At 40.3% G+C, this 23,363-nt stretch overlaps 1 protein-coding gene across 1 annotated transcript in view; it reads right to left on the reverse strand.

The window, feature by feature from the left end:
* BUB1 (BUB1 mitotic checkpoint serine/threonine kinase) overlaps window positions 1–23,363 on the reverse strand; it is a 62,858-nt gene that overhangs the window by 3,332 nt on the left and 36,163 nt on the right. The window contains exons 16-24 of the mRNA XM_077486108.1: window positions 20,299–20,479; window positions 16,019–16,115; window positions 15,671–15,915; window positions 12,852–12,998; window positions 12,628–12,740; window positions 12,381–12,542; window positions 11,477–11,634; window positions 6,343–6,520; window positions 592–698 (exon numbers count right to left, since the gene is read on the reverse strand). Of these exons, the coding sequence (XP_077342234.1) occupies window positions 592–698; window positions 6,343–6,520; window positions 11,477–11,634; window positions 12,381–12,542; window positions 12,628–12,740; window positions 12,852–12,998; window positions 15,671–15,915; window positions 16,019–16,115; window positions 20,299–20,479 (1,388 nt within the window). The remainder of the gene's footprint in view (window positions 1–591; window positions 699–6,342; window positions 6,521–11,476; window positions 11,635–12,380; window positions 12,543–12,627; window positions 12,741–12,851; window positions 12,999–15,670; window positions 15,916–16,018; window positions 16,116–20,298; window positions 20,480–23,363) is intronic.

Genomic DNA, 23,363 nt, shown 5'->3' on the forward strand with positions numbered 1-23,363 from the left:
CGTATTTCAGATGGATTTCAAAATTGGAAAACATTGTGACCAGGCAGGGAGAAAAGCAAACAAAATTCTAGGATGCATCACCAGCAGGAGGAAGGAGGTTCCGATTCCCCAATATAGATTTTTAGTGAGACCTCATTTAGAATACGGTGTCCAGTTCTGGAGACCTCACACAAAAGATGTTGATAAGATAGAACAAGTCCAGAGACTGCTAACAAAAGTGGTGAAAGGTCTGAGGGATAAAACATATCAGGAGGGTTCAGACTTCAAAAACCTAATATGTACAGTCTGTAAAAAAGAAGGAAAAGGGGAGACATGCTTGAACATCAAGGGAGTGATTAAGGTTTAAGAGGGCAGGATTTTAATATAGCCTCCAACTAGAAGGAGGAAAGTTCAAAACTTATCTTAAAAAGTTATTTTACTGAAAGGCTAGTCAGTCAACATTAAGTGGTTTCAAACATGCTTGGGACAAAACATAGATCTATACTGAGAAATGAAAAAAAAAAAAAAAAAACATATGGCAGACTTGGACCACTTGGTCTTTTTTCTGCCGTCACTTTTCTATAGCTCTATTAAGAATAAAACCCAACTTACCGTCTAAAAATTCCTTCCGTCTTCCAAGCACCACACTCCTCACGGACTTTCATGTAGTTGCCAAACAGCATGCAGTAAACTGTTCCAGCTATGCCAAAGTAGTCTGTCTGGAAACAAAGAAGTCAATAAAAAGGTCAGTGCTCCATTTTTTAGTATCAGATGTAGGTAGATACGTATGCTTTTATTAAATGTACACACTCACAAAAAAAAAGCAGTCAAAAGATAATCAGTTCCCACACAAATAAAAAAAATTTAGACTGAGAAGCATCACTAGCCAGCTTAAAACAATGAAGTGCCGTGACTTTAAAAGAGACCCTGCCATCAGGCCTTTCATTTCAACAATCATCTCCCCAAAAGATAAGATGTTCCTTTTAATGCAAACTATTTACGTGTAAAATCTTCCCTTGTGTAGACATCCACAAGACCCGAGACTGCTGCTTGGCACCACAATCTTTAATGTGATGCCAGCAGCACCAGCTGACTATCAAGTTAGTAGGTACCTTGCAAGTGATTTAAAAATAAATTGAAAAGAAAAGTGCTGCTAGTAAGGATTTCATATACTTGATTTTTCTGTGCGTTTGGCTGCATTTTTTTTTTAGTTGTGAAAGTAAACTAAAAAACGGAAATTACTTTAAAGTAGAACTGTCACCATTACATGCTTGTGGGTAGAATTGTGTAATTGTATTAAATATAGAGACTTGCAGATTAGCCAATAAATGATTGTGTTAGTGCAACACCATAACATCCATCATTCTGAGCCTTGATTTCTCTCTAAAGACAGAAAAAGGATAGTAAGCCCATCACGATTCTTGCCAACTTCAGCTAGGGGATAAAAATTTAAGGTTTAACTAAAGCAAAAAAAAAAAAAATTATTTTTTTTTTTCAATAGAGGGTAGAAGGATTTTAACACCTGTCAGTTTTTATTCCTGTCTGCGTCCGTTTAGGAGACCCACCCTCTCGATATGTCCCATTTACCATTATTATTGAAAGTAAAAGAAAATCCCAAATTTTGGGCTGTACCCAGAAAAGTAAAAGGGTACATTTGTGTCCCCAAGGAGTTACCTTTAATTTGCAGGGATTTCCTCTCACTTCCTGTTTGGCTATGGGACAAGAAGTGAAGGGAAATCTCCACAATGGGACACAGAAAAAAAAAAAAAAAAACAAACACTGTAGTGCCACTTACGGACCACCCATCGCTGTTACTTTGACAGTAAATAGCACTGTTATGGCAGCAGATAGCTGCCATAACCCTGGCATTTTTTTTCCATTGCCGGCGGTCTGCTTTGAGATAAAAGCAGTCTTCGCGTCAGATTCACCACAAGATCACTTTTTAATCAGCAGCGGGAGAGATGCCCCTTCCCGCAGCTTCCCCATCTCTGCCACTTACCAGATCCATCGGTAGCAGTGGAGAAGATATGATGTTTTCCTCTGATGGGCAGGAAGTCGAGTGAGAGAATGATGGCCCCCACTCAACTCTATGCCCTTGGAGGATAGGAGCGACGTCAAAACGTCACTTCCATCCTCCGGCCTTAAAAGGACTATAAAAAAATAAAAAAACACACAACCACTCAAAATTGCTTTTTGTGTAAATGTTAGATCGGAGGTTTATATTTCTTGTAATAGGAATAAAAGTGATCCAAACATTTTTTTTTTTTTTTTTTTTTAAAGGAATGTAAAAATAAAAAAAAAAAGTAAAATAAAGAAGAAAAAAATAAATTGAAAGCGCCCCATTCCTCCATGCTCGTGCGCAGAAGCACACGCAAGTCTCGCCCACATATGAAAACGGTGTTAAAACCACACACGTGAGGCATCGCTGCGATCTCTAGACAGAGCAATAATTCTAGTACTAGACCTCCACTGTAACTCAAAACTGGTAACCTGTAAAAAATTATAAACATCGCCTACAGAGATTAAGTGTAAAAGGTTGTCGCCATTCTGCGAGCGCAACTTTGAAGCATGACACATTGGGTATCAATTTACTCGGCTTATGATTATTTTTCACAATACAGAAAACAATTGGGCCAACATTACTGTTTTCTTATTTATTTTTTTTAAATGTTTGGGGGTTCCAAGTAATTTTCTAACCCAAAAAAATTCAAAAAATTGTAAAACAAGTGTGAAAAATAGGCTTGGTCAATTGGGCTGCTGGTAAAACGGAGGCAGTTGGCTGCTTTTTTCAGCTCCCCCCGAACTCATCTAATGTTATCTTATGTCTACATGTGATGTCATTTTTAGGCAGTTGTGTTTAGAGGCTTTTCTTTAAAGCTGAAAAAAAAGTTCAGACGCCAATGTTTCCGGCGCTAAACGCGGTACTGGAGTTTAGCCGCGTTTCTTTTACAGGCTCTCTCATTTTTGACCATTTTGAAAAAAAAAAAAGTAAAAAAAATTTTTTTTTTTGTAAACACGGCAAAATGGGTGTTTAAAATGTGGGTTTTTATTTGTCAAGTTAAATCGTTCAGGAGAGGTTGTAAAAACGTCCCGTGTACATTAAGAACTCATTGCTGAAATTTGACTAGAGTAGACTACTTTCATAAGCAGCCTTATTTTTGCTGTTAATGAATCAAAGTCTAGCAAAGAAGAAGATCAGAATAACCTACAAATCAGGATATGTTTCTATAAAGTAGGCCAGAGAAATAGGAGAGAATGCACAGCAACATCCAGTATACAGCCAGAGGTTGGGGTAGGCTCGCTGATGGAGAGAAACCTGTGTGCATTATGGAGCAGACTCAGCAATGAGTATCATCTCCTCCTGTTCTTCTAGTTCAGGGTTTTTCAACCTTTCAGTCAAGGCACCCTTTAAAATGCTGCACAATCTCGAGGCACACCATTCAAGTTTTACATAATGCAGCAACGGCTACACACGTAGGACACCAAGGAGATTATTCTTCCGAAGCATCCAAACACACTATCCCCAGCACACACATTCCTGTAGAAATGGCTGTGCATATATGTGGGTGCTGAAGTGACCACTGGCTGGAACCATGTTAAGTCAGAGCAAAAGAATGTCACCGGCACACCAAGGATCACCGGAATGGGCTTTAATCAGCAATCACACCATTACAGCAGGTTGCAACGTTTCGGAGCCACACAGGACCCCTTCATCAGGCATGTGACAAAGTGATACAGGACAATTTTTTTTTTTTTAAAGAACAATCCCCCAATCAGTGAGCAAAAAAAAAAAAGCTTTAACCAGGCCCCTTGACGTCATATTCCCACCATTAAACAAATCGTGACACAACACCTTCTGCATCTAGGGACAATAAAATAGTGATCATTCTTCCAAAGCAAACACACCTTTGCACACTGGTACTGACTAGTATTCCAATGTTTTTCTTCTCCCTCACTCAGCTAATGCGACCCCAGAGCTGATGGAGAGGGGCAGGAAAGGGGAAAACAAATATGCTATGCAAGTGTCCAACATCCTCCTCATCAACCGATGATGTAATTGGCTGTTAGGATGTCGGTGGCTGGAAGGTTGTAATGGTGCACAATGAAAACTGGTGACTTTATGTAACTAATAGACAGGCTTGATCTGCCCACTGGCTTATATACAATTTTTGAGCAATTTCTAGGCATTTTGCCAAGGCACTCCTGAAGACACCCTGGTTGAAAAAGGCTGCTCTAGTTCACAGTAAGATCTAGCACACAGCTAAAAGTTGATGGCAGGCTTGCAAGTCAGTATGGTATGCTGACTGAGCTAAGGACAGCTGTGGGGAAAAAAAAAAAAAAAATACAAAAACTCATGAGCTGAAAAAAAATAATGGACTACACATGGTGTTAGTCTGGAAGATAGATTTCTGCAAGCAAAACAGACAGAAAGAAGAGGAAGACTTAAAGTGATACTAAAGTCTTTGTTTTTGTTATACGTACCTGCTCTGTGCAGTTGGGTTTTACACAGGGCAGCCTGGAGCCTCCTCTTGTTGGGTTCCTCTTCTGTGCTCCTAGCACGTCCCTCCTGTCTTGTACCCCCACAGGGCACCCAATCCAAGCTGTAGCTCCCTGTGTCCATTTAGACACGGAGCTGCTGTTCAGCCCCGCCCCCTCTTCTGATTGGCTAACTGACTGACTGACAGCAGCGGAAGCCAATATAGCCACTGCTGTGTCTCAGCTAATCAGGAAGGGGAGTCCGAAGATCAAGGCAGTCGTGCATATCGCTGGCTTGAGAGGGGGCACAGGTAAGTACTGGGGGGCTGCTGCACACTGAAGGTTTATCTTAATGTATAGAATGCATCAAGATAAAAAAACCTTCTGCCTTTAGAATTACTTTTAGGGCCAGTTCACACCATATGCAGTCCAGTGCGTTTTTTTCTGCATCAAAAACAGATAGAACAGGGCTCGACAAACCCCCGGTTGCCAGGTCGCATTTGCGCCTAGATTTCGTGTCCTGGCGACTGGGGCAACGCTGCTGGGGTATCCTGTCTCCATTTGGACCCCGAACTCCGCCGCGCAATTCCATCGGGCCGCGCCGGCCAGTAATTGAGGCCGCGGCTTTGCGGCCTTCTAAAATCTTTCGGTAGTCTGGCGCCATCTTGCGGTGGATGTAGAAATTACACCCTATTCCAATAATGCTAATTCCTAATGGAGTGAAGCTCCCCTGCCTGTTTTTTGCCCAACGGTGAGTGTGGTGGCTGGTAAATGGCTTCTCATTATAATATATATATATATATATATATATATATAAAATTTGTAATTTTTTTTTTTTTGTAAAAAGTAAAAAAAAAAAAATTATTTTAATTAAGGAAAAAAAAAAATATTATTTGTAATCCTCCCTGCTTGACCCCTTTCACAAGGGCTGTCTGATCAGGTTCACCTGTCAGTTTTTCAGGCGGACCTGATCGAACCCTTAGCAGGGAAATGGCAGTAAATGAGCGGGAATATGTCGGAAATAATAGTCACATTCTTTTGTTAACCACTTCGTGCCCGCGCTATAGACGAAAGATGTCTACAGCGCGGACATCAATTGCCGGGAGGGCGTCCCTAGACATCCTCCTGTTTACTTCCCCTCTGCACGCCGCCATGGGCGAGCATCGGGGAAGTTCTGTGTTGGCCGTGTCCCTTGGATACAGCCAATCACAGATCATGCTAAATGACCAATCACAGCGGCCATTTAGCACTCGAGCGGTGTGTCCAATGAGAGGTGATCTCATATGTGGGGGGCTGGGGGCTATCTTCCCCTCACTCGTCTCCATGTCAGGCCAGGGACAGGTCCAGATCGCCGTCACGGACCTGGCTCCTAACTTTTTTAGCTGGCTCCTAGATTCCAAGCAAATTTGTCAACCCCTGAGATAGAAAATAGGTCATATGGCTTTCAATGGCATAGTTCACACTAGTGCTTGCAGTTCCAAGAAAAAGTAGAACATGCTGCATTTATTTCTGTACGGGAACACTGTAAAACGCATCGAAAATGCGCTGCAACACACCTCCTTAAAGTTAAGAAAAAAAAAAAAGAGGGAATAAAATGCACTGGACTGCATCAAAAACACACACTGAAAAACATGCATGCAGAAAAGCAACTGGAATGCATCCGGACTGTTTCTATGGTGTGAACTGGCCCTAAAGAAAGGCAGTCTAATAGCAGAATCCTCTGGGTCTCCCGGATAACCCAACAAGGAAGCCTCCTACACCCCAAGGTCAGCTTCAACCTTAAAAAATGTATAAGATGTTAAAAAAAAAAAAACAGGCTGACAGTATTTGCTGATCAATGAATGGCAGCACCACTCATTCTGACTACAGGTTTCATTGCACGCTTACCTGATAGTTCCAGGGCTTATTGGTCAACATTTCCACACATTGAAATCCTGAGGTTTCACACTTTGCTTTGAAAGCTGTTCCTTTTGGGAAGAGGGTCATATCTATGCTCTGACCCAAATCAATGAGAGAAAGTCCATGTGATACCAGATCCAGCGAACAAGACTCATGATCTATAAAGCTGGGAATCACAGAAAATTGTATTGTAAGATATGTATAGTGCTATACATTTACACAATAGAGAGCGCACACATAGAAAGAATATATTTCCCATTTATAGCTTAAAGTAAATCTTTGCCCAGATTATGCAACCTAAAGTATTTACATAAACAGTAAAAAGCATATTACAAGACGCCTCAATTCATCTCTGTATCTATAAGAATTGTGAGGAAACCTTGGATTTTCCTCTTATGAGTAAAACCCTTTTCCTGGAGTACATTACAGGACACGTTAATAGAACATTGGGTTACGAAGCTGCCTTCAAGTTATGAATATTGGCAAACAAAGCCACAAGGACAGCCCTATATAATCCCCCCATACTTCCAGCAAGCTTCAGTTTGCACTCCATAAAATACCCCAATGCTAAATCCAGGGGTTTTCACTTCACAAGTGCCATCATGCGCAATGCCTTTCTAGGATGCAGCCCTCCTCAGACTGGGAAATCTTCAAAACACTGCAAAAAATATAGACAGGAGGGCGCAAACATCCTGAATTACCATTGATAAATGTATTTCAACACACAAGATAAATGGATACTAACAGGTGAACAAAAACAATAAGCATGATTCACAAAAGCTTCAGTCGAATGCAGTGTACCAGTCATGGGACCAAACAGTTAGCGCTTTTTGGGGGACAGCTCTGAAGAAAGGGGGGTCTGTCCCCCAGAACCCATTAGCAATTCTATCAGGTTTGGTCCTATGACAGTTACACTGCGTTCAGTTGAAGCTTTTGTGAAGGCTCATCGTTTTTATCCACCTGCGAGTATCCATTTATCTTGCATGTTAAAATAAATGTATCAACGGTAACGAATAAGGTGTTTGCGCCCCTCTTGTGCGTGTTTTTGAAGCCTCAGTTTTATAGAAAGCAAACATAGTAGGGAGCCCAGGGGTGTGGATATTTAATAAAAAAAATACTTGTTTAATATTAGGGTTGATGGTTTTTTATTTATTTTTTATTAGGCAGAGGTGCTCTTCGGAATGCCTGGGGTTTTAACAAAAGGGGCTTTATGGCGACAAACTTTGCCTTTGCGTGGAAAAATGGGGGCATTTTATTTTAATTCTTTTTTATACTGTCGTTTTATTTTTTGATCACTTTTATTGCGGTCACAAGGAATGTAAACTTGTGACTGCAATAGGCAGCGAGACGGGTACTCTTTATGGAGAAATCTGGGGTCTAGAAGACCAAAGTCAAATACATGCAAGAAAACAAAAACTTCTTCCCAAGTGCCCGGTACTGCATATCTCAGGCGTCGGGTGATATGAATGCAACATTCCTGGGGCCTGTGTCCGGTTATGTACACCAAGAACGGTAGAGGGGTAATGCAGCACCCCAGTAAAACCTCTTGAAGCAATAAATTGGCAATATCGCTCAGTTTTTTTGACCAATACTTCTAAAAAAGTGAATATCGGCCGCACCGATAATCGGCCGATCACTAGATTTAAGTCATATGCCACTGAGCTGTCCAGTCCAAACGAAGGGTGTGCAACACAGCAAACAAATGCCAACAGACCCATCTACAATATGGGTCAAGGAAGGGCTCAAAAGGAATTCAGGGAGTGGCTTGAAGCACCTGATTAAAAGTGGCAACAGAAGAGGCCTGAACAAAGAGCAATCCTGAAAAGCAACTGAGACTGTTACAATAAGCTCTTCCAGGAAAGGGTGGAATCTTATTTTATACAGTAGGCTACAATCAGGAGACAGTGAAGCATGAGGCAAGGTGTCCCCTGCTGGGTCTTTCAGAAATGACAAATGATAATCATTAATGCATTCTAGATTATGAAAATCCCTCTTATATTCTCATATCCTGTCGAAGGATTAAAGTGGATTTGTAGAGCTTACAAAATGCAACCATTCTGGAAAATATTGATCAATAAAGCAGCATGGGGGCCTAGAGTGTTGATTTAAGGAAACCCTTTTTTGTACCATCCTACACGGTTTTAAACTAACCATTTTGTTTGCGAAAAGCACTTAAAAAAAAGGGGTAGTTCTTTAAAAATTACCAACTATGCTTTTTATATGCAATACCTTTGATTATCTCTGGCGTAAAATGCTCACTTGCATTGCACATATTCTTTTCTGACCTCACCATATTGTCCTGTATTATTCAAATAAAGAAGTATTGAAAATAAAAATGATCCTCAACTTTGAAGCCGCTTCTGCTGTGGGTTCCCCCTCTCTGTCCTACCTAGATGGCGGGACGAACTGACTGTTGGATGCCTGGCCCCAGCATCTCAGCTACAACAGCACAGCTTGCCCAACCACACATGTGCAGTCTGCTTTCGTGGCAGCAACTGAGCTCAGTATTCTGCAAGTGAGAGACAGCAGGCAGCATGTGTGGTTAGGCAAGCATTTCATGCCTGAGTACTTAATTGTGAGGTGTTGGAACTGTGCCTCCAAACCGCAGGACAGAGAGGGAGCCCACAGTGGAAGCAGATTTAAAATTAAGGATCATTTTTAAAAACGGCCGATAGTATTTTAACGTACAACCATGGCCAAAAGTTTTGAGAAAGACACAAATATTAATTTTCACAAAGTCTGCTGCTTCAGTGGTTTTAGATCTTTTTTTTATCATCAGATGTTACTATGATATACTGAAGTATAATTACAAGCATTTCAGGTTTCAAAAGCTTTTGTTTACAATTACATTAAAGAGGAACTGCAGTCTGCTCACACAATTTCTAATAAAAACATTCTGAAGCTTCCCTCCAACCACTTTGCATATTATTTTATTTATACTGTGATTCTGTACTTGCCAAATATGCTGTAGAAATCTCCCTCCACTGAGTCTGGCTGCAGCCATTTGAAGTGTGGGCAGCTGAAGCTGCTGCCTATTCACTGCCTGGATTTACACAGACGCCCACATTAAACTCTGAAGCTCTCATTGGCCCTGTTATGACTCATCCCCCTCCCTTCCTAGCAAACTGTCAGGAGAGTTAAAGAGAGAGCTGTACATAATGTCATAAGCATAGGCTTTTCACCAGAAAAAGAAAAAAGGAAGTGGGCTGTATAAGGTATTTACTGGCAGAAAAAAAATGTTTTACTATCCAAAGTTAAAACAACGGTACAAGATATAATAGATGGAAAGATGAAAAAAAATAACTGAAGGTCCACTTTAAGCTTATGCAAAGAGTCAATATTTGCAGTCCTTTTTCCAAGATCTCTGCAATTTGCCCTGGCATGCTGTCAATCAACTTCTGGGCCACATCATTACTGATGGCAGCCCATTCATGCATATGAGAGTTTGTCAGAATTGGTGGGGTTTTTTTTTTTTTTTTTTTTTTTGTTCACCCGCCTCTTGAGGATCGACCGCAAGTTCTCAAATGGGAGAAGTTGCTCTCAGAGGATGTTTTTGTACCATTCTTTATTCATGGCTGTGTTCTTAGGCAAAAATTATAAAAGTGAGCCCACTCCCTTGGCTGAGAAGCAACCCCACAAATGAACATCTCAGGATGCTCTACCAGTGGCATGACACAGGACTGATGGTAACACTCACATTTTATTCTCCAGGCAAGGTTTTTTCCAGGGCCCCCCCCCCCCCCCAAAAAAAATTAAATAAAAAAAAAAAAAAACGGAAAGGAGATTCAGAGAAAAGGACTTCACCCCAGTCCTCAGCAGTCTAATCCCTGTACTTTTTGCAGAATATCAGTCTGTCCCTGATGTTTTTCCCAAAGAGAAGGGTCTCCTTTGCTGCCCTTCTTGACACCAGGACATTCTCCGAAAGTCTTCACCTCATTGTGCCTGCAGATGCACTCACACAGGCATGCTGCCATTCTTGTCTTGAGCAAGCTCTGCACTGGAGGTGCCCCTATCCCATGCACTGGTGGTGCCCCTTTCCCACAGCTGAATCAACTAGGAGACAATCCTGGCGCTTGCAGGGCTTTCTTTGGCACCATGAAGCTTTCTTCACAAATGCAGTGGAAATGTTTTTCATGGGATTCAGTTCATTTTCATGGCAAAGAGGGCCTTTGAAATTCAGTTTATCACTCTTCATAACATTCTGAAGTACTGTATATGCAAATTGCCATCATAAAAAACTGAAGCAGAAGACTTTGTGAAAATTTAGATTTGTGTTATCAATCCTTTTGGCCATGGTTGTACAGACAGCTGTAACATGTATGGATTTTTTAAAATTTTCTTATTAAAAAGGTAAACCAACCCGTTACGCAGCAGTGCCTTTATTATCCTGTGATCAGTTTCAATGCACCCCTTATCTCACGGTTTAATATGCACCTCTCCTTTCCTTAAAACATGCAACTTTAATAGACTAAACACTAAGTAATATGCCAGTTCCACAACATCAGCCCTCGTCTAGATCTCTAAGCACTTGCATTGCCAGAGAAAGATGGAGGCACCTAGGAAATGGTTTGAGCATATTATTATAATAATACAGAATTTATATAGCGCCAACGGTTTACTCAGCGCTTTACAATATAAAAAGGAGACAATACAGTTATAATACCATAAAATACACGAGGATTAAGAGGGCCCTGGTAAGAAGAGCTTACAAGCCACAATATTGAGCATAGTACTGATTCATCGATTGTAAGATGGAGGCAGCTAGGAAAATGATTGAGCATAGTACTGGCTCATTGATTATGCATCTAGAAGGGTTTTTTTTTTTCCCCCCAACGGTTTATGTTTAAAAGCAGTAAAAAAATAAATAAATAAAAATCTAGGCAACAAAATGGATTGCTTTAAAACAAAACTCAAACACTTCCAAATCAGTGATTTCTCCACAAACAATAACCAGACTGACACCTTGTGGAGGCAAAGGGAGCTGCATTTCTGTAGGTCCTAATCAGGACTGCATTAAGTCAGTGAAGAAATGTGTGTTCATACAATCATTGCCATGTTCTTTTTCAACAGTTTTGTATAATCTAATAAATGGGAAAAAAATAAATAAAATCAGAAAACTTACTTTTCACCAAGAGCAAAGTTATCAGGTTTTATATCACCATGGACGATGCCAATGTTATGTAGCTGTTCCACTATGTATAGGATATTGATGGCAAAATACATGACTAATGGCACAGGCATCACCTTTTCTGTCAATTTCTTGTAGAGGTTAATAGCATTCTAGAGCAAGCAAAATGAGTGTATGAATTAACAGGACAGTGAGCCATTGTTTCAAAAAATCCAAAAGGCATTACTATTACATTATAAACAACTAACTAGTATAGAAAGCGGCATTATAATACTCACATACATAGCACAAACGTAATCAAATTAAGACAGTCAAAAAAATAAAAATAAAAAAAAGGCTTGTAAAAATATGTGCATGTTATCAACAAAATAGAAGAATAGAATTACTAGAAAAACCCCAATTCACCACCTCAACAACTTTGGATACACAAACATTATGACGTATGTAAGATTTATTGCCAAACCATTTCAGCATGTTTCAAGACCACAGGTGAATACAAATAACCTGCTCTCCTCATGAGTGCAAATAGGAGTGCCCCCCCCCCCCTCCTTTATCTTTTATTCTTCCCCCTCTATCCTTTTTTTTTTAATAAAAGAAAAACCAAAAATCATGTAAAAGGGAGTCTAAAGCTTCAAGTGCTGGCTGAAAGTAAGAATACAGCATTTACATGCAATATTTCATATCACCCGATCACAAAATACTAATCTCTGCACAGATTAGGCAATCATGCACCAGATCATCCATTGCAGACAGTAGACTGAACAAAAAAGTGTTCTGCTGAGTGTTTATTATTTGTTGACAAGACTGCCAGGGATTTATGTTCACCTAGTAATGGAGCTCAACTAAAATGTTAAAGACACATGCAAAAAAAACATCTAAGAGGCAGCCTTGGTCTTACCAAAAGGGACCCATAGCTGTAGAGATCTCCAACCAATACACTTCCATTCTGGAATATATGTGCAGAGTGGAAACTGATGAAGAGATGTCTTAGCGCTGGACTAATCCGTTGTGAAATCTGTGTACCAATGTAGAACTCCCAGGGCTTTGCAGGCTTTTGTACCTGTGTCCAAGAAAAATAAAAAGCATATTTATTCCAAATCTCTATACAATGGCCACATCTTTTTTATTAAAAGGTTGAAAATTACCTTAAGGATAACTTTAGGATTGTGTTGGGTTTGTGTACCCAATATAGAAGCTTGATAAACGTGTGCAAAAGCCCCTTCTCCAAGCAAATGATCAACGTGAAATGACTGGGATCCTAAAAGAGTAGTGGCGGCATTACAAATCAAACATTTGTGACCAATACCGCTAATTGTGTGAGGATAACGGTGTATTGTTCAGACGGGTAATATTACACAGTCTGCCTTACCCAGCTTTGCCTCCATTTTAGCCTTGAAGGATGGAGTGTTTGTTGGCCATTGATGGTAGTTGCTCAGAGAACTTAGTGGTGTGGGCAATTCTGACAGAAGGCAGGTAATCAAGTTGTCATCCCAGGCATTTTCAACCACTACTTGTTCTAAAGAGAAGGTAAAAAAAAAAAAAAAAAAAAAAAAAAAAAGTAAAACTATAAGATAGATTAAAGGGAAATTGTATTATAGGTTATGACTTTGCCTGGACATTGCTGACCATTTACCAAGTCGTGGAATAGTGTGGTCTTGGGGGTCGGCCTTCCTGGGCAAGTTCCTTTTTCTTCCATCCCTGGTACCCTTTCTTATACTCAACACTTCTATTCTAGCTCCTCTTATGCCCTTTTTATCCCCCTCTAGCTCCTTACTAATTTATTGGCACAACTAGCCTTTATCAGTGATGAACACCAATTACAAGTTTATTGCACTATATATAAATAAGCATTTGGCATCTGCATACTACAACTGTAGTGGGAGGGAGGTATAAAAGGATTTTATGCAAGATCCTTTTCTTGTATTACATTATAGGACACAATCTAAGTCTTCAACCAGGGGTTTCTAAACTTTATAAACAAAAGGGCCAGTTTACAGTCCTTCAAACCTTAGGGGGGGGGGGGGGGGTGTCGGACTGTGGCCAGTGAGAAAAAATATATATAAATGTTGTGGCATCAGTGGCCTCATCTTTGGTGTCAGTAGAAGGAAGCCTACCCCATAATTGGAATAAATGGGAATAGTGCCCCACAATCAATTTCAGTCGGAGGAATATTGCTTCATTGCTGTGGTGTCAGCAGGGGGTATTAGTGTCCCATCATTGGTATCAATGGGAAGAAAAGTGCCCCATGGTTAATGTCAGTGGGAGGAATGGTGCTCCATTGTTGGTGTGCATGAGAGGAATAGTGCCACAAGGGCCATATAAAAGCAAAGGGCCACACATGGTACCCGACACAGTTTGGAGACCACTGTTTTCAACCATGAGTTAGTTACCTTCAAGTGACTGGACAATGGTGAAAAAAGCTGCAAAGACCTAGCATAAACCCCTCCAACTGCCAGCAAGCCTCAATTTTGTAGCAAGTAATAAAGAAAGTAACAAAGATTAGGGTACATTACTGTTTAATCTAATGTACCCCAAGAAAAGGATTTTACAGGTAAATAAAAAAATTATATGGCTAACAGGGTATTACACCACGTGATTTTACAAGTCGGCCTTACACCTTCTTCCTGATGTGGGCCGATAACAGCCCCCTAAGGCTCAGCTGAGGGGTCAACTGATCCTGGAAAAGCTGAAAAGGGGAAGCCGCAGTGGTTATGTAGCAGCTACGAATCTAGAGTGAAGAGTTAGAAGAAAAAAATGGCATTGAGAAGATGTCTGTTCACCTAAAAAGACAATGAAAAAAACAGAGGCTTCGTAGGACTGGGAGGCATATGCTAGAGCTGTCCTTACAGCTTTGCCGACCAGTGTCCAAATACCTGGCAATGGTTTCATAACCCATATTCTATGGCCAAGATCCTAAGTTTTGTAATGTTTCATTAAAAAAAAAAAAATATATAAAAAGGAACTCGCACCTCATTTACATGGCCAAGTTGGTCAGGGTGCAGAACATATGTTGCGAAAAACTGTACCTGGGACTCCAGGTGGATGCAGACAGCCATGGGTGTGAAGCCTGTACAAAGCAATGATGGGTTAACAGCAGCCACAGCTGTCTGCTGGTGTTCTGAATTAATCATCTGTGGTTAAGACAGATCATGCCCCCTGGAGGCAAGTAGCTTGTGTCTAGAGATGATCATCTGTCCTTTACTTTAGGCAATTGCTGAGTGCCTTGTATGAGCGTCGACAGCACCTGTCCATATCCACCTGATCTCTCAGGGCACATTTTTTTCACAACAGCCAATTGGGCCATGTGAATATGAATTTCCTGTACCTCTTAGGTTTTCATTTCCATTTGCCCGTATTGTTCCTTTGTTATTGGTTGCATCTTATTCTGTGTAGTGCTCCACTACACTTGTTACATTCAATAAAAAACTACTGGAACAGAAGAAAAGTAATCCAGTCACTTTCAGTATCAGAAAAATGGCAAATCAAGAGCACACGTTTGTGCAGTGTGGGAGGCTTTTTGTGTTTGGCGACTTAAGAGCTAAAAAAGTCTTTATTTGCTGCAAAGAGGTTCAGCAAGAGCTGTACTAAAATTGATGCTTCCATAGCAAGCAGACATAGGTTCATATATTAAATCGCTATTTAAAAATACCAGCAATTAAAGGGGAACTCTAGGAAAATACTCAATCGTCTGAAATAGCTACCAATGAACATTTGAATAATCGATATACCAGGAGGTATCCAAGGCTAGTTGCAAATTGCCATCAGAGATGGAGTGGAAAAGCCTGCCCAGTAGGTTGATGGTGGTCAGGGCTTACAGTAGATAGCGCAAGGTGGGGATATCCAGAGTAGTGACTTTCACCAGAAGTGTTAGAGCAAAAAAAAAAAAAAAAAAAAAAAAAAAAAAGTCATATGACACCCAGTCAGGATAACAGAACCACTTCTCGGCCGTCATTCTGCTATAGGCTGGGCGGGAAGTGGTTAAATAATTCAATAGTGCTTTTGGTTTGTGGTACTCCGGCGCAGCGTAGTTGTGCTTTAAAGTGCATTTCCTAACATGTTTAAATCACATGCTTTATATTTTAGAGAGGTTTGATATACAGCAAGAAACACCACTTTTCTAGCATAGACTTGAACAGAAGAAAACTTTTTCAGCCCTTCAAAGATGACAAGGGTAGAAAAAAAGCTTACCTGGGGCATGAACTTCTGGCTGATTTTCTTCCAATAGTATGAATGGCTGTGTTTTTACACCCCAGGGATCTTCAATATCCAATGCGGTGCCCGCTAACGTCTCTGAGAGTTTACAAGCTGCCAGGAGATGCTCAGCATTCTCCAATTCGACATCCTCGACAATCTCTGAACTCTTTGTAGGAAAAATGCTGCATGAAGGTGAAGGGGCCATTTTGGAATGTTCTGGGCTGTTTTCTTGAATAGGGCTATAAAAACAGGAGAACAGCACACATCGATATCACTCTTTTAGAATGATCACATGACACAAGAGTAAACATAAAAAAAAAGTAGAATTGAAGAGTGCTGTACCTGAGTTTCCTTATTTTGGATGGCTGGACAGTTTTATCATCAGAAGAGTCAAAACCTATATTACTGCTGCTGTCTGTACCCGCTCCTATCGCATTTTCTGTTAAAGGGAGAAACAATTTATAGCAATAACAAAACAAATGCAAAAGCCCAATGCGGTTTTACGTAAACTACTACATTTTTAATGGTTGATTAAAATTGTACCTATGGAAACTGTTACTTTGTCAATTCAGCAGCATATATACTACATTAGAGCCGCCACAAAGACCCCAGAGCTTCTGGGTATTGGGGAATATGTCGCCTCCTCCCATGATGCAATGCTCAGACTTGGCAACCAAATGCCAGCCCCACACATTATAATTTTTATAAAATGGATACAGCATAAACTTTGCTTGGGTTCAACATGGAGCTTGAAGGGTTAGAACAATGGAGGACCTGAGATCGGAGAGGGGGATCAGGGAAGGGGAGTATAAGCAAGTCAAGGGGTGGGATAGTTAGAGATTTTCCCCTGAATGGGCAGTTAACTAGTCTATTTCAAAAGATAAAATGCCTTTTTTTACCCCAACAAACCCTATATGCCAAAAGCCCTTGTTCTTTGGTGGTAGTAGCAAGAAATATACAGCCAATTGTTGGGCCAGTTTTCCTTTAATAATAATAATAATACAAAAAAAAACAAAAAAAAAACAAACACACAGGCTATCCATAACTATTTACTATCAAATGAAAGCCCAATTTGTCCTGAAAAAAAAACAAGGTAGAATGAAACGGGATGCACAAAGTAGTTTTGATGACATGTACAATTTTACCAACACATGTCAAAAAGTTAAAAAAATTGTGCTCAGGCATTTACATTAGTTTTACCCTTGGGCATGAAGGGGTTCAATAAAGTTGCACAGATGTCTGCAAGTCGCACATGAAATTGCACCGATAGTCTTCCAAGTCATACTGGCATGAACCAGGGCCAAGGGATAATGTGTACCAACAGGTACAGTTGTCCACTAGCAAGAATGTAGAGTTAAAAAATAATGAATTTTCCTGGCAAGCTCAGCCACAAATGAGTGATATCAGAGGAACTATTATTCCTGTCGACAGCCTCCAAGCTGCTGTGTTGCTACTAGTCAATGCCCTATGCCATCTCCCCTACTCAGTAGCATGAAATGTCCTTAATCTATACATCTAACTGATACATGCCGATTCATTTAAAGGGTTAGTTCACCTTTAAAAAAAACTTCCCATGTTCCAGTTAAGGAGGCCCATATATTAAAGCGGTGCTCCACCCAAAAATGGAACTCCCGGTGTAAGGTAGGTGACCCCCTGACATGCCACATCTTTTTTTTAGAGGGTCCCAGCTCCCACTTCTTCCCGGCGCACCGGAAAGAATATCACCTCCCCCCCCTCCCTCTCAGCAATCATCTAGGACACATCACAGGTCCCAGATGATTGCCCGGCCAGTGCAGATTGTAAAAAAAAAAAAAAAAAAAAAAAAAAAAAAAACACGCAGCAGCTCCTTTCATTACCTTTAGTCCCTGTAAAGCTGCCGCTTCTGGTTGTAGGCAATTCAAAAGCTGCATTTAGATTACCCTTATGCCCCTTACACATGTTCCGATTATCGGACCACAAAAGTCGCTTTTGGACAGATCGTTCGATAATCTGATCGTTAGTTCGCAGCTTTCGACAGCCGATCACGACAGTCCGTCCAACCAAATCCGAAGGGACAAACAGGAAAACTTTGGTCGGACGATAGCCCGTCGTATGGCAATCGTGTAATCAGTACAGTATGTGTCCGATAAAAGTCATTCGACAAACTCCACACATGCTCGGAAACACAAAAATAAACCACAAGGACATGGGTCACACGTTTTTCACATCATTTAAAATACGTAGCTAGGCACAGCGGAAGATTTTTCCAGAATCGAACGACAAAAATCTTACACACATTTTGCACTGTTGCATTCAATCTTAGTTGTATGCAACAAAATGTGAACGATCTGTCTTACGATAATTGGAACGGGTGTACGAGGCATTAAACTGTACGGATAAGATTTTGCCCTGTGTGACTTCCTGAGTCCCATGATGCCTTGCTGCTCTCCTCTCTCCCTGCACGCTCTGCACTTGTTTGATGCCCTTTCCTCACCAGAACTAGCGGAGCTTGTGCACAAACAGCAGGTTTGTCTCCTTTCCTACACCTCTCTGTGATGTTTCCCCTTCCCCCTTAGCATCTGAAGGGCCAGGCTTGCATTTGCTTTGCAGATAAGTTAGTAATTACAAAGTCATTTTACAATGTGAATGAGTAGAAAGAGTGGAGAAAGGAAAAGGGTGAGAAAGGAAAAAAAGGAAAGGGGAGAGATAAAAACAAAAAACCCCCATGTATATATAGGGGGATTGAGGCTCGGTTCACATTGGCACGATGCGGGAAACCCTGCGAATCCACTGCCCTATACAAATCAATGGAAGTGTTAATACAAAGTTAATGACATCCACAGACCGGCTCGCAAATTGCAGTGCGAACTGTGAATTTGGTCAAGAATCGGATCACATGGGTGTGAACACCCAATGCGATCTGATTCTGGTGCGGGCAAAAAAAATAAAAGGGTCCCGTGCGACTTTGGTTGAATGCGATGCAAATTCAGCAATACAATTTGAACGGCTGAATTCACATCACATGTGATTTGCACAGCAGTGCAGTGTGAATCACATGCAATGTCGCACAGCGCACCAGTGTGAACAGAGCCATAGACAAGTAGGGAGAAAGAGAAATTGAGAGACTACCTAATTCTGAAAAAAAAAAAAAAAAAAAAAAAAAAGGAGGAAGAAGAAAGTTTAGAGCAACATGCATTTAATTAAAAAACATACAAATCCCATGTGTTTAAGTGTATACATATGTGAAATTTCATCTAAAAACCATGTATCATTATGGATGAGACTACCCAAAACAATTCCCTTTTCAATTAGTATGTGGGGAAAAAAATAAAGCAAACAATTTCCCAATAACCCTCCAAAAGCGATTAGTGAAAAAAAATAAAAAAAAAATAAAATAAAAATAAAAGATAATTAAAATTTTAAATCAGTGTTTAGTTATCAGGCACTTCTCAGACCTCTTATTATAAAGGTAGAGGGAGGCGAGGGCAAAGCCTTATTGTTGTAGTGTGTGTTTGGTGTATTGAAGAGGGATTTTTTTTTCTGGCTATATCAGCATTACACTGGATTTTAATTTTCTTTTATCACTAATCACTTTTGGAGGATTATCGGGAAAGAGTGTGTGCGTTTTGGTTTCCAAATGCTAGTGCACATGCCAGCTCTCTTATACAGGCACAAAAGGCAAGGATTCATGGCACTTGCAGTTTATTAGCTCAGTGAACTACAATCCCAGAAGGCATTGCCAGAAGAAGGAAGTATAATGCAGGAAGAGATGCTTTCAGTGCATTTTTTGAAATGACTCACCAAAAAACAAAAAGGGATAGCCAGAATACAGGGATGTCTAATTTTTACCAAAAAATAATATGCGCATTAAGATTGTCATCAGTGTTAGACACGATTTATATAGGAATTAGATATTTAGTACCAAAGGTGAACTTGCGTTTTAAATAAACATCTCAGCTGCAATAGAACTTTTTTTTTTTTTTCCGCTTCTCCAATGCTTCAGTTCAAGTTCACACCTCTGAATACAAAATTACTAAAATGTACAAATGATACCTTCAGCCCATGTTTAAGAAAGGTCACATGTCCTTCGCTTTAATTGGTATTGCAACTCCTATAACTTGTGGATATAATAGTTACTGCAAATATATCTGAAATGAAGAGCTACAGAAAGTCTCAGTTTAAATAAAGGCCCCTTTCACCACACTGGGGCGGTGGGTGCATCCGCGGTAAAGCGCCGCCATTTTTAGCAGAGCTTTACCGTCAATTTCACTGCGCTAGCAGGACACTTTTACTCCACCGCTAGCAGCAAAGAAAGGGTTAAAACCACCACAAAGCGCTGCTGCAGCAGCGCTATGCCGGCTGTATAGTCATGCTGCCCCATTGATTTCATTGATTTCCAAAGATGCTGCTAGCAAGACTTTAGCGTCCTGTTAGCGCACCGCTCCAGTGTGAAAGGCCTCGGGGCTTTCACATTGGAAAGACAGCAGCGGCTCTTTCAGGGCGCTTTACAGATGCTATTTTTAGCACTGTAGTGCCTGCAAAGCGCCCCAGTGTGAAAGGGGTCTAAGCTAGATAATTGTGTACAAAACACACTCCAAGTCCTATTAAACATGAACATGTAAAACATGGAGTTTATTCTCTACCTTTATCCTCCAGGATCTTCCAGTTTTGCTCAGGCTGCTTGTTGCTAGAGGGCGTAGATGCAAATCGAGCAGATAGGGCGAAGTCTCCTGTATTGTTCGGACAGGGGGCCAGTGTTTTGTTACATCTAACAGCCCATACAGTGCAGTCATCTACCAGAGATTCAGCAGCTTTCACCTCTTCCTATAAAAAAGGTGGTAGATAAACAATAAGTTAGTCAAAATTTTACAACCGACAATTGGCCCTTTAAATATTTTTCTGCCAATCAAACATATATTACTCTGCTTGGTAATACCTGCTGCTATTCCAAATGCGTTCCAGTCACTTCTATGTTGTGAATGTTAAAGTGGCACTAAACTCAGGTTTAAAATTATATATATATATATATATATATATATATATATATATATATATATATATATATATATATATATTTTAAACCTGAGTTTAGTGCCACTTTAACATATATATATATTTTAAACCTGAGTTTAGTGCCACTTTAACATTCACAACATAGAAGTGACTGGAACGCATTTGGAATAGCAGCAGGTATTACCAAGCAGAGTAATATATGTTTCATTGGCAGAAAAAATAAATATAAATTGTATATATATATATATACATATATACACACATACACACACACACACAGTATTCTAGTCATGCATGTATAATTAAAGTAGAACTATAGGCACCTTTTTTTTCATTTTGGATAAAGAGTGTCAGTTTATTTTTTGCCATATATGTGTCCCTCTGGGGAGGTTTACCTTCAATTACTGTACTACAGCCAACACAGGAAATGAGAGGAAATTGCCCTAAAATAAAGGGAATTTTTTTAGGGAACCCCATGCCACTAGAACTAGTGTCCCCTTTGGAAGTTTTCCCCTCTATTCTTGTTCTGGGGACAAGCCAAAATTTGGGATTTTCTTTACCTTCACTGATGATGGTAAACGGGGAAAAAACAGAGAGGGTGAATCTACCAGGGTAACAGACAGCAATAATAACTTAATAGGCATTCTAATCCATCTCTACTCTATCCAAAACGTTAAAAAATAAAATAAAAATGAATGTTTTGCCTTTAGATATAATTGAAAAGAATGCATCTTGACTGCTCTCTGCCTCTCAATCTCCAAATTCCCTTTTTAAAGGCAGATATGATCCAATTTCCTGTTAAAGGGTTGGCTAGATTTGTTCTCCATGGTCCCACCAAGTAAGAGCTTAGTCATTCTTTCTCACACTTGAGGATGGACCATGGACAATTAGGATGCTACTGTGCATAGAGTAGTGCACATGACTGCAACCAATATGTATGGTTTGTTTCAAACAAACAGAAATGAGGTGAAGAAAAAAGGTGAGGTTTGGGAGCTTGTAGAGGATGTTAAAAGGAGGCAGAAAAAAAATAAACACACAGTAAGAAGATTTCTTGAAAGGGGATGAAGGGATCCAGCTAAGGGGAAATGCTGGGAGTATGCTATAGCCCCCCTAACCTGAGGGACAATTTTATGGGTCAGATGGTAGATGCACCAACTAGAAATAAAGCGTTACTGGATCTACTGATTACCAACAATACAGACCGGATCACGGATGTGGAAATATGGGGCAATTTAGGGAACAGCGATCAAAGGTCAATTGGCTTCAGTATAAATCACACAAATAGGAAACATAAGGGGACTATAAAGACACAAATTTCAAAAGAGCCAACTTTCCTAAACTATGAACTTTACTAGAAGGCATAAATTGGGATAAAATCTTAGGAACAGAGAACACGGAGGAGCGATGGGTTTGCTTTAAGAGCATATTAAATAAGGGCATTAGCCAATGCATCCCACTGGGTAATAAATTTAAAAGAGTGAAAAATCCCAAGAAATTCTTTATGTAAACAGTAAAAAAGGGAGGACAGACCACATTGGCCCCATAAAAAATGAGGAAGGACATCTGGTTACAAAGGATGGGGAGATGGCGAAGGTATTGAATTTATTCTCCTCAGTCTTCACAAGGGAATCAGGGGGCTTCGGTATCCAAAACTGCAGTGTTTATCCTCGTGACACATCACAGGAAGCATCTCCATTGTTAACAGAGGACAGAATTAAAATTAGACTTGAGAAACTTAACATTAATAAATCACTGGGACCAGATGGCTTGCACTTGAGGGTACTTAGAGAACTCAGTCAATTGCTAGACCATTGATCCTAATTTTTACTGGCAGTCTACTGACTGGAATGGTAGCAACTGATTGGAGAAAAGCCAATGTAGCACCAATATTAAAAAAGGGCCCAAAACGCATCCCTGGGAATTACAGACCAGTTAGCCTAACATCAATAGTATGTAAACTCTTGGAGGGGGATGATAAGGGACTATAGACAAGATTTTAGGCATGAGAACGGTATCATTAGCAGTAATCAGCATAGATTCATGGGAGAATCTCTCTTGCCAAACCAATCTACTAACCTTCTAGGAGGAAGTGAGTTTCCAGCTAGATATAGGAAGGCCCGTAGACGGAGTGTATCTGGATTTTGACACAGTTCCCCATAAACGTTTACTGTACAAAATAAGGTCTGTTGGCATGGACGCGAGTTCAGAGCGTGATAAATGGGTAGTACTCAGAATGGTCAGGGGTGGGTAGTGGTGTCCCCCAGGGTTCTGTGCTGGGACCAATCCTATTTAATTTGTTCATAAATGATCTGGAGGATGGGGTTAACAGTTCAATCTCTATTTGCGGAGACGATGCTAAGCAGGGCAATAACTTCTCTGCAGGATGTGGAAACCTTGCAAAAAGATCTGACAAATTAATGGGGTGAGCAACTACAAGGCAAATGAGGTTCAATGCAGAAAAATGTAAAAATGCATTTGGGTGGCAAAAATGTGAATGCAATCTATACACTGGGGGGAGAACCTCTGGGGGAATCTAGGTTGGAAAAGGACCTGGGGGTCCTAGTAGATAGGCTCAACAATCGCATGCAATGCCAAGCTGCTGCTAACAAAGCAAACAGAATATTGGCATGCATTAAAGGGGGGACCAACTCCAGAGATAAAAATGATAATTCTAGGCACCAGTCCTCAGGAATGA

The sequence above is a fragment of the Lithobates pipiens genome, unplaced genomic scaffold (genome assembly GCF_037356315.1).
Source record: "Lithobates pipiens isolate NorthernLeopardFrog02 unplaced genomic scaffold, aLitPip1_a1.2 Scaffold_18, whole genome shotgun sequence".
Classification (NCBI taxonomy): domain Eukaryota; kingdom Metazoa; phylum Chordata; class Amphibia; order Anura; family Ranidae; genus Lithobates; species Lithobates pipiens.